Genomic DNA, 10,998 nt, shown 5'->3' on the forward strand with positions numbered 1-10,998 from the left:
CGTCCATCCTTTAGAACCCATAATGCGGGGTAAAAGTTTGTTGTAGGCAGCCCTTATTCTGTAAGTGGTACTTTAAATGCCTTGAGGGAATTAGTTTTGACTAAGACTTTTTTTTGCGATGTAGCAAGTTTTTTATTAATTTTGGCGAGGCAGTTATTTCTTCAATATTGGCGAGTTAACTTAGCCAAAATTAATTACCTATAAGATATTTGTTTCGTTTATTGGCATGTCCTATTAATTACCTTGGAAATAAAGGATAGTCAGTTGATTGAGTAAAAAAATATCAGATTAGTTTTAAAATCAATGATAATGTGAGCTTTCAGGACTTGGACAGTTGATGTAAAATCCACTCTGCTTTTTCCGGACTAACTGTATTTCTTATGAAATAGATCAAAATAAATAAAATGAAAATTAAATGAACTAAATGACGAAACAATTCGAAACTGTCTGTGCTCATCTTCTGCATCAATGCAAAAATGTTGACGTCATCAGTGACGAATTAATTGTAGCACTACATAATGTTTTTCAATCTAATATGGTGGTTGAAGCAGCGAAATTAGTAGATGAAAAGAAGATTCAATCCTTGATGTCGGAATCTGGACGTCATATATTTAAGGTATAATTATACACTCCAATCATACCCATCTCTTCATTATAACGCTTCGATTCTAAGTCTGCATCGAAAATTGAACAGAAGGGTTCTAAATCTTTTTGTTTTTAGGTAAAATTGATACTTCTAAACAACGATATAAACAGAGAGCGTGGGGGGGGGGGTAACAAGAAATATTTAAACATAAGGCCAATGAAATCCATTCAATGAGGATTGTTGGTAAGAAGAAAACATACACGTGTCATTATTTTATAGACTGGAAAGTAGATGTTGACAAAGTAAATTTCACTTTATGAGGCCCTCCAGCGGACCTTCATTTCACTCAATCACGCAAATTTTTTCCCAAATTCACGCATTCGTGCAATGTTTTTTCGCAATTCACGCAATTCTTGTTCACGCAATTTTTTATTAATTTTCACGCATCCAAGTGAAAAAGCCTATTCATGCATTCACGCAAACCGCTGGGGGCCCCCTTTATGACATGACCAGAAACATGAAAAATATATATACTACCTTGATATCAAGTCCAAACTTTCCCATGATCCTTTCGTCCTTTTTTCAGGTGAAAGGAAGCAATGAGAAATGGTACATGGTTTCATCTTCCAGTTTTTATTGCAGTTGTCCATCATTTACTTTTCAATTTCTCAAAAAGAAATCTTCATACCTATGCAAACACGTGCTTGCAACGTTTTTATATAAAGGAGATGTGACCACAGTTACGAATGAAGAATTGACTCTTTTTCTAATGTCATGTTTTGATTCTTGATGTTCTTTATATCATAAATGTTTTTTTATAAGAAGTTTCAAAGGCCTTCAGATGTTCTTTAGTTTTTGAGTTTTAGGTCTGAAAATGGTCTTATAAATGTTCTTATAAATGTTCTTAATTTGACCATTTTGTGAGTGCTTTTGTGTAATTTCCTGAAAAATTGAATCTTTTTCCGAGTCCTTGAAGATTTACTTTCTTATATGCATTGTTCTTATAAAGAAACGTGTACTCTTTTAATCTAGGTCTAAAAGGGTTCCGAACATTGAAAAGATATTAGTCAAAATATTGAAATTTTGTCGGGTTTCCGCAAAATCAACAAAAGTTTACCCAAAGAACAATCAAGGTTAGAAGCCCTATTTTACACTATACTGAAAATAGCCTTGTGCTAGGGCAATTCCGTAGTATAATTAGCCTAATGGGGTTGTATTTACACGTTTTTTTTTTATACAAGGAACACGTTTATAAGGAACTCGAGGCTGAAAATGGTCCAAAAAATATGGAATTGTTTAGGAACTGCTCAGGCTGAGAATAAAAAAACAAGTTTTAAGGAACAGTAATAGATGGTTATCCAAACTTAGCAGCTATGTAAATAAGGAACTCGATAAGGAACTTTGAGGCTGAAATTCTCTGTAAAAATAAGGAACTCCAGGCTCAGAGCAAAGTTAAGGTTCCTTATAAAAAAAAAACGTGTATTATTGAAAAAAGAGATGTAATTATTTTTAACAACACAAATATACTTGTAAATAATTGTTTAAATTTGTTAAACATAAATAATGCGGAATTGGGAAAAGCAAATTCAATTACACTTTTTCAATGTAACATACTATAGTACAGCAATTCAAATAAATTTTTGTCCTATTGAATTTCGGCTAAACTGCACTGGATCTGTCTAAAATGTCTACTTATTTTTGTTTTTTGTTTTTTAGCTCTAAAAACAAAAATGATAAAAAATACACGCTTTTTTTTATAAGAATGGTGTTTTTTCATTTCATCATGGATATTCTTAATTTTTTGGCAAAAATCATCCATAAATATTCTTACAGTATTCTTAGGTTAAGATCGAAATTGGCAATCTACAGGTTAAAATGCTTTTAAAAATGGCATTCTTAGGTTCAGTTGCTAAATTCCATGATGGTGATATTCTTACCATATTCTTAATTTTTTGGCCATTTTCATCATGGGCATTCTTATAAAGCGTATTCTTATAAAAAAAAAGCGTGTATTTGAGAAATAAAAAGCCAACCAGAAGATGTGAACTGTGCAAGAATGATTGATCAAAGTGAAGGATGGGACTTATTGACCAGATCGAGGTAGCTATTCATTTTTGTTGCTTTATTATGCACGTTTTCTCGTTATTTCCGAAGAACCTTTTAAATTTTTGACGAAGCGAAGGTATATGTTTTTCTTAACATGAGGCTTCCAGAGAAAAAAATGCTGAGGACAAGTTAAGAACATTTTAAAGGCTTTACGGAATTTAAAACACTAAATTTCTTTGGGAATTGCACAAAAATATGCACGATATGGTAAAGTTAAAAACAATTCGAAAAAGTGTCTATCAATTTAAGAATGCCCTGGCACTGGCGCTGTTTATTGATGTCTCGCTTATTGGAATGACTTTTCGTTTACAGTTTTATACAGATTGGGTGAACAATGAATTTCGTTTGTCATGGAAAGATCATTATGTTGAAGATCTGATCGAAGATTGCAGCTCTGGTGTTTATTTGGCTCTTCTGATCAATGCCATATGTATGTTCGTTTTTATAATTGGTAATTTTTAAATAAATCAATCCTTCCATACATTTTCAGTATAAGATTAAGTAACAGAAGCTGCTTTTGGTTCATTTTTAAAATTTATTTTTTCTCAAGTTATGAACATTTTATTTTAAACTTTTACGGATTCTAAAACACCCGAGAAAATGGCACAAAAATACTCACAAAATTATGAAATTAAGAACAAGTAAAGAACATTTTGTTTCGTTAAAACTCAAAAACAGTTAAAAACATTGAAAGTTTTCAAAAAAAATTTCAGATGCTATTATGGAAAATATGTATGTTGTTGCCTGAGTGGTGTTATCTCTCCACAGAACAGACCTTTCTCTTCTCTTACGTTCTTTTTGATTATTTCAGCCTTTGTGCCTTTTTTTCTACTGCTTCTAAGTCAGACTTGGTATTGAACCAGTAGTATGAATTATACTGTAATTTGATGATATGAGGGACCCCTTTTAGACTTTAGAATACAATCGACTTTCGCTAGTTGGAAGTGGAACGGGGAATCTTATTGGTTCGAATTACAGAAATTCTGTTTCTGAATTTCGAAAGAATTTCTCCCTGAATGGGACAGGGAATAAAAGTTCGAATTAGCGAGAATCCATTGTATATGTTCTTCACACTTATTATACGACGTCAATTTTCTATTCTTTTTTCTTTCAGTCGACGAGGACATTCCCATCTTACACGACCCACCAGGAACGTCTTATGAACGTCAACAAAACGTTCAATTATGTTTTCCTATTCTTCGTGAAGAAGGAGTCAACTTAACGGGCGTAACCGTCAAAGGTGAAGTATGATTTTGATCATTTCTTTTTGGGTTCACTAATTTTAGATTCTGAGAAAAAGCCTTAAAGAATCTTTTAATTTTGTTGATATAAAACAAAATATGGTACCCGTGACATGACAGCTATGGTGCACAAGGCTGTGGGTTCGGCTTTTAGCCCGGTCATTCTCAAGATGGTACTCTGCTTTATGCTCTGCAACTAAAGGGACGGATCAAGAGAAAGTGGAGGAATCCAGGGAAAAGGAGATGTGCACTCCCCTACCTTCGGGCAGACACCAGAGAAAAGGGAGCCTTAGGGCCACCCTCGACTGTGGTCGCAAAGTTACAAAGTTAATTTTTTTTTGACCGAAGAACTTAAAATGTGTGCTTTCGTGGTATTGGATAATAGAGGAGACGTTAAAATGATGCTCTTTCATAACCGATCTATGTAAGTAGCAACGTCTTTCTTCTTTCTACTTATTGTAGTCTAGTGGTCTAATAAACAACAACGTCCGAATATAAGTATCTTTCTGATCTGGGTTTTAGTGGTCTAGTTTCAAGTGGTTTATTTTGAAATACTTTCTATGAGTACTTCTTTAACCTCTCAACTTTTTTAACATCTCAGGAATATCAGAAGGTGACGTTGACATCATCATTTCACTGTGCGCTGCCATCAAACGTCGCAAAGGGGTTGGTTTTCGTCGTTGGAGGTCTTGGGATAACCCTCAAGAGAGTTTTTTAGGTAAGAACGTTTACCGACCGTGCAACGGATTTATCCTGTTGAAGTCCCTTTGCATGTTTTCCAAAAGAATGAAAAACTTTCATGACTCTCCAAGAAGATACTTACATTGAAGAGCGAACTGCAAAAGTGGGATCTGTGAAAATGACATTTTATAGCATCTAGAAAGTCTTGCTCAATCCAAGAAAAGTAAAAATCATAAATAACTTAAAGATTTTCGGCATTCTATGGCACAAACATTCTCATTCCATTCACTACAATTCATGTTTTCCCCCTTGTTTTTTCTTTTCTGTCTTTTCAAAACAAAGCATTCGAATTTTGAGCAAAACATTCGAAAGCGCATTCGTCAGTTTCTTCTTATTTTTCTCAATCAAACTCGAGAGAGACATGATACGGTTTATATCCCCCACATGATGCCTTTTGACGAATGAAATCGCTAGAATCTTAATGATGCGGGATAAAAGTTTAATCGAAAAGCATTGGCTCGGTTGAATTATTCTAGAACTCAAGAAAATTTACTTGAAATAGAGAAACTTTTTTGTGGCGCACCTTCCAATTAACACGCTTGTTCTTTTACCTTTTATCTTTTTCTGGCTGAATTTCAGTCGGGTTTTACAGGTTTACTACCTTTTTCTGTCCCACGACATTGCGTTTGGCGGCCCCCTCAGGGGCCACCTTTGATAACCTGTATCGTGCGAAAGAGCACAAAATTTTTTATGATTAAAAACTCTGAATTTTCTTTTTCACAATAAGTGTAAAGCTCTGGGATTGAAACGGTTAAGACTAATAAATAAAGATGATGGAATGTATAAAAAGTCAGTCCGGATTTTCTCTTCAGCTGGCAAAAAACTTGTTTTAACGTTCATCTAATGTTCATGAAGACGTCAAATAGCATGTTTCGTTTAGTGGGCCGCCGTCATTTTTGTCTTTCCCTCGATTATGGTCGAAGTATATTGACATTTTAGTGTATTTTAACATTTTTTAGAATTTAAAGTTCGGGCTTTCTTTCATTCATTATTTCAATTTTAGAGGGGTTCGGTGGTTTCAAGGCTATATTCCAAGCCTTATTGGAGCAAATTTGAGCTTTTAAATCCTGAGATCCTAAGGTCCTTAAGTCTCGTGTTAAAACTCAGAGTTAAAACTCTACTTTCCAAATGTAGTTTAAGTCGCTTAATCATTTTTGGTGTTTAAATTTTCACCGGGAAATCCTCGTTGTCTCAAATGTTTCGTCCATAATTGTAGATCTTGGTTCAGTTTCATATCGAGATGACATATACGAACAACAGCAGATAAACGATTCTCCCTATCCGAACAACTTAAGAAAGAATGCCTCTCATTCGGTTTTCCACAACCAGACGAAAAGAAACAATCGAGGCGCATTCAATGAACCTTTATCAAATCGTGACCTGATTGTTCGACAGTCTGAATTCACATTGCTAGGAAACCAATCAAATGATGGAGAGTACGTAAACAAAGACGTTGATTGGTTGTACAGCAAGAATAATAGCCTTCTGGACCAATCAGATCAGAGAAACGAAACAAACACTCATTCTGATTTGTTGCAAGGATCAAACAATAGAAAAGTCGAATTCGAACAAAGCGCGGAAGATGTTGAGGGTCAAACATTTTATGACGAAATTTCATTCCTTGCAAATGGTACGTATTTTAAGCCTGAACAGTTCCCTCTTCTAAATAATGACTCTGTTACAGATTGTATCAATTTATGACCTTTAAAAATCTGACACGCTGAAAATATAGACATTTAGTTGATTAGACCGTATAATCCTAATCCCCATACTTTTTAGAAATCAAAACCTACCTTTTTCAAGATTTGACGATTTAACTTTAACACATTCTTTTAGAAAGCCAAAGAAATCCGTTTATGGACGGTCACATGATGTACCAAAAAGAAGATATCGAACTGTTCGATTGGATTTCAAAACTTCTCAATGTTCCAGTCTCTGATTACGGAAGGTACGTATAGGAGTCCAAAGCCTCGAAGGCACTAGATTTGAAAAGCCACTATTTTCCTTTTTAAAACGCTTGACCCACGTGGTTTTCACACAAACGCCAGATTAAAAGTAAAACCAATCGCCAGATTTTGAAAAATATGTAGCGCAAAAACAAAGAAAGTGTTAGATTAAATCTGTCATACCAAAAGCGCCGCAAAGGTTTACTTTTTTTCTTGCTTTGGAAAAAATGGTCTTTTAACTCAATGGTGATGACTCAATGATGTTTTAATGTGCCCGACCCTATCTATTTCGGACAGACAATACTTTATTGAATGTCTAAAATTTCTCATTTCGGAGAAATTTCCTATAAGCAAATTACAATTACATATATCTAATTGCTTGCTTTTCTTTTTTTTCAGTTTTGCAGATGGCATTGTGATTTTTCAACTCTTGAATAAAATCATTCCAAACTGTGTATCTTCCAAGGTATCTATGACCTAACGTATTTTTCTTGGTACAAAATTGGTACTTGATTTCTCTCTGCTTGATGCTCGGCAATTAAGAGAAGGATCAAGGGTAAGTGGAGCATTCCAGGGAGAAGGAGTGGCATCCCTTCCCTACCTTCCAGTAGATAACTATCGAAAGAGGAACCTTCGGGTGGCCTCTGACTGTGTTCGCAGACATACTCACCTACTTTGTGAGTATCATCTCCTTAAATTTTTATGGTCCCTACAGTTAAGAATGCCTCACAAACCAATCTTCATAACTCAAAATTTCCTTAACTCGAACGAATTTCAGTCCCCGCGTGTGTTCGAGTTATGGAGATTCCACTGTATTACGAGTGCTAAAAATAGCCTCATAAAGCTGTGCTAAAACGAAATCTTAATGTAGTAATTGTTTTTCATTTTCAAGGTATTTTATTCATTACCTAAAACAGAGCGTATCCAACTGCTTCTCGAAACTGCATGCCACGAACTTTACCTGACAACACATCTCACTGCTCTCGATGTCATACAGCAAAGAAATTTTTCACATTTCCGAATTTTCTTAACTTACCTGAAATCTTGTGTTCCGTCACAATCACACCGAGAGAACAATCAGAAGAAATTTTCGCTGAAAGAATTAACTACAGAGCTAGACATAAAATACTTAGAGGTAAAATACTTGCTTGGGAAATTTCGAAAATAGAGAAAGGCCAATTACACTTTGGTAATCAAGGGGGTCTGAAAAGTATGAAAAACCGAAATAACAGCAATAGATTTTTCTAAAAAAGCGATCCATTATGGGATTGTTTCGAGTGTATTACAATAGAAATCTCTTAGGAATTCCTCGAGGGAATTCTATTGTAATACACTCGACACAATCCCACAATGCATCACTTTTTTAGAAAAATCAAAAACTCCGATAAAGTCTATTGTTTCTTGAATATTGTAATAACGGACAAAACGAACTCAATAGACCGTCACCGACAACTGTTAAAGTGTTTTGAATACCTTACTCTCCCAATCTGATTCATCTAAGAATTGACGACTATGTTAAGAATTGACGACTGTTTGATTAAGAATTGACGACTATGTTAAGAATTGACGACTGTTTGATGAAGAATTAACGACTGTTTGATGAAGAATTGACGACTGTTTGATTAAGAATTGACGACTATGTTAAGAATTGACGACTGTTTGATGAAGAATTAACGACTGTTTGATGAAGATTTGACGACTATGTTAAGAATTGACGACTGTTTGATGAAGAATTAACGACTGTTTGATGAAGATTTGACGACTATGTTAAGAATTGACGACTGTTTGATGAAGAATTAACGACTGTTTGATGAAGATTTGACGACTATGTTAAGAATTGACGACTGTCTGATGAAGAATTGACGACTGTCTGATGAAGAATTGGTTACTATATTAAAAATTAGAATAGCAGCAGTTCTGTAGAGCGCAAAAAGTAAATCAGTCTTTTCCCTTTGAATGATCAAAATACTAGAATGATTCATAACTGATCTTTTCTCAAACATGATTGTTATTTCATTAACATGATGAATTTTCCCGTTTATTTTGACGTAAGAGTTTTCTCTCGTTGCGATCAGGTATCGTTGTTAGATGAACAACTGGCAGAAAAAAATTGAATATGGGGGTGGAGGATATAAAAATTTTCAGTGATCGGACGAAGTGACTTTTGGCCCCCCGGACAACGGGTTTTACCCCCCGGACAGAGCAAATTCACCCCCGGACAAGGCAAATTTTGATGATTTTTCACTACCTACAATATTTCCTCCACCCCCCCCCCCCCTGTACGGACAATTTCTGGAAGAGCCCATTGTTATGTTGTTTCTAATGCTGTCAACTTGTGATGCACTGACCGTAGTTTTATTGGTCCCGGTGTGTATTGACATCCAATTGACAAGGCCTAATGTCGACATCCCTCTGCTAATTCCGACACCCTACTTTAGAGATATGAATATTATGAAGGTCGGAATCGCTGATGAAAACTATTTTTCTTTGCTTAGCGATTAGAGAGGTAAAAATCTTTTGTCTATCGTGGATTCCGACCTTCCTTCTATTCTTATCTCTAAAGAAGTGTGTCAAAATTTGAAAAAAGGAATGTCTGCATTAAACCAACTTACGTTACATATCCACTTATTTCATTTAGAGTTCTGGTTATCTGAAAGTTGACAACACTGAAACATCTCGTTTGAGTTCCTCTCCATCAAAAGGTCCACTCAAGAGAGAAAATCCACCATCGTCAAAGTCAGTTCAAGCAAAAGTAAATGAAGAAAAACATCAAAAAGCGATCCCAAAGAAAATTCTACCTACCATCCATACAGAGTACGTCTCCCCTACATGGTCCAAAATATTGAATGAGGAACTCCAGCTTCGTGCATCTAGAAACGAAAGTCGTCTTTCTTCCGGTTATCTTACTCCGGTACCCGCCACAGAATCCGGTGCAAGCTCAAAAAGAGATAACACGGAAAACAGTCAAAAGACAATCAAACGTGAAGAGAAAATCCCGGCTAGTCCTTTTTCGGAAGAGCTGACGATTTTTCAAGCTAGCCCGATATATAACCCGGATACAGAACGGATTACCAAATATGATAACGAAATTGCTGCCATATTTGATGGTAGTGATGACGATGAAGAGAGTACTCTCCATTCTTCTGTCGCGGCCGCGCGGACTCCTACGACGGAAAAAAGTGTCGGGAATATAAATTCAAAAACATCAGAAGTTACGGATACGGACGCACGCTCCACAACATCTTTAGTTACCGCTTTTACAGGTAATAGTAAGACGAAGAATAAATTTTTAGAGATTACAGACGTAGTCCGAAGTATGAGTCGGTCGCCTTCAGGATCAAGCCCGGCAAGTAAACTATTGACAGAATTGTCGTCTTGATTGTGCACTGGTTAAAAAATGTGATTCGAAACTTCCAATGCATAATTAGTAAATTCTCTAACATTCTTACAATTTAGAATTTTTTTTAATTAGGTTTTTAAGGAGTTTGTCTTTTCAATTCTTCTGCCTTTAAAATGGCAAGAGCAAATAACTTTTACTACGGTCAATCCTGTCTCGATATCTCAATATGATCTGCAGCGGGGACGAAAAAGGTTAAACCTTTTGATTGAATTCAATAGATCCAGTGGCTTTCTTTGTTGTTCTTCTTCGTTGAAAAGATAATCTGGAGTGGAATTAATATCAAATAAGATCAAAAAAGTTGTTTGAACCGTCTTGTGTCCAGATATCCGATGAAGAGCTTTTTTTACGTAGAGTGCATTATATTTTCACTTTCAAAATTTTTATTAGGTTTGTGAGTATCAAATCGTATAGTATATGTTTGTTATATATAATATATTTTTACTATTTTCTAACCAAATTTCTCTAGTTTGAAACCGTAAAACAAGTCTCAATCCTTCATCAATTTTGGGATTTTCCTTTCCTGGTTTAAGTAACAGAGCCTCTTTGTAATTCTATCAGAACTCGCATTAATTTTCTTTGACGTTTAAGAAAATAAAAAAAAGCTGTTCTTCATTTTACAATCAGAGGTTTCCTGGTTTTTGGAAAGATAATCAGGAGTGGAATAATATCGCATAAGACAAAAGTAAAATAATTTAGAAAAAAAAGTAAAATGAACACGAAGAAAATCAACTTTTTTGTAGAATTGTGGTGCTTCAAAAATAGAAAAAAGAAAAATTTTTAAGATAGGCTTGTATATACCAAACTATAATTTTTATCATATAGTGTTTGTTAAAAATAATATATATTTACTGTTTTCTAGCCAAATTTCTCTAGCTTTTAGTTTTTCAACCCTGAGATCATCTTCGCACGTAACGGTTCCGTTACACTCCAAACGAAACGAAGTCATTCTATTGGTTAAATTCAAGTTTTACGTCACTT

General features: G+C 35.0%; 2 protein-coding genes across 3 annotated transcripts; both read left to right on the plus strand.

The window, feature by feature from the left end:
- The first annotated feature begins 257 nt into the window (after positions 1 to 257).
- On the plus strand, positions 258 to 1,441 carry LOC136821319 (zinc finger SWIM domain-containing protein 7-like). The gene is made up of 2 exons (XM_067077555.1): positions 258 to 616; positions 1,173 to 1,441. The coding sequence occupies exons 1-2, from the start codon at positions 425 to 427 to the stop codon at positions 1,374 to 1,376; spliced, it is 396 nt and encodes a 131-aa protein (XP_066933656.1). The 5' UTR covers positions 258 to 424; the 3' UTR covers positions 1,377 to 1,441.
- Positions 1,442 to 2,567: 1,126 nt separating this feature from the next.
- On the plus strand, positions 2,568 to 10,192 carry LOC136821332 (uncharacterized). 2 transcript variants are annotated; one of them, XM_067077567.1, is made up of 9 exons: positions 2,568 to 2,686; positions 3,005 to 3,122; positions 3,807 to 3,932; positions 4,535 to 4,651; positions 5,891 to 6,304; positions 6,511 to 6,622; positions 7,020 to 7,086; positions 7,513 to 7,755; positions 9,259 to 10,192. In XM_067077567.1, the coding sequence occupies exons 1-9, from the start codon at positions 2,663 to 2,665 to the stop codon at positions 9,997 to 9,999; spliced, it is 1,962 nt and encodes a 653-aa protein (XP_066933668.1). In that variant the 5' UTR covers positions 2,568 to 2,662; the 3' UTR covers positions 10,000 to 10,192. The 2 variants fall into 2 exon arrangements, with proteins under 2 accessions (XP_066933668.1, XP_066933669.1); XM_067077568.1 differs by having other exon boundaries at positions 2,570 to 2,686; positions 6,089 to 6,304; positions 9,259 to 10,190.
- Positions 10,193 to 10,998: the final 806 nt, after the last annotated feature.

The sequence above is a fragment of the Clytia hemisphaerica genome, unplaced genomic scaffold, assembly GCF_902728285.1.
Source record: "Clytia hemisphaerica strain Z4C2 unplaced genomic scaffold, Clytia hemisphaerica genome assembly, whole genome shotgun sequence".
In the NCBI taxonomy this organism is placed as follows: domain Eukaryota; kingdom Metazoa; phylum Cnidaria; class Hydrozoa; order Leptothecata; family Clytiidae; genus Clytia; species Clytia hemisphaerica.

What these genes read in the sequence shown, in the direction of transcription:
- LOC136821319 (XM_067077555.1), top strand. Translation starts at nt 425, where the DNA reads ATGACGAAACAATTCGAAACTGTCTGTGCTCATCTTCTGCATCAATGC. An exon ending in CTGGACGTCATATATTTAAG is followed by an intron (nt 617 to 1,172) that starts GTATAATTATAC and finishes TCCTTTTTTCAG; the next exon opens with GTGAAAGGAAGCAATGAGAA.
- LOC136821332 (XM_067077567.1), top strand. Translation starts at nt 2,663, where the DNA reads ATGGGACTTATTGACCAGATCGAG. An exon ending in CAAACTGTGTATCTTCCAAG is followed by an intron (nt 7,087 to 7,512) that starts GTATCTATGACC and finishes TTCATTTTCAAG; the next exon opens with GTATTTTATTCATTACCTAA. An exon ending in TAGACATAAAATACTTAGAG is followed by an intron (nt 7,756 to 9,258) that starts GTAAAATACTTG and finishes TATTTCATTTAG; the next exon opens with AGTTCTGGTTATCTGAAAGT.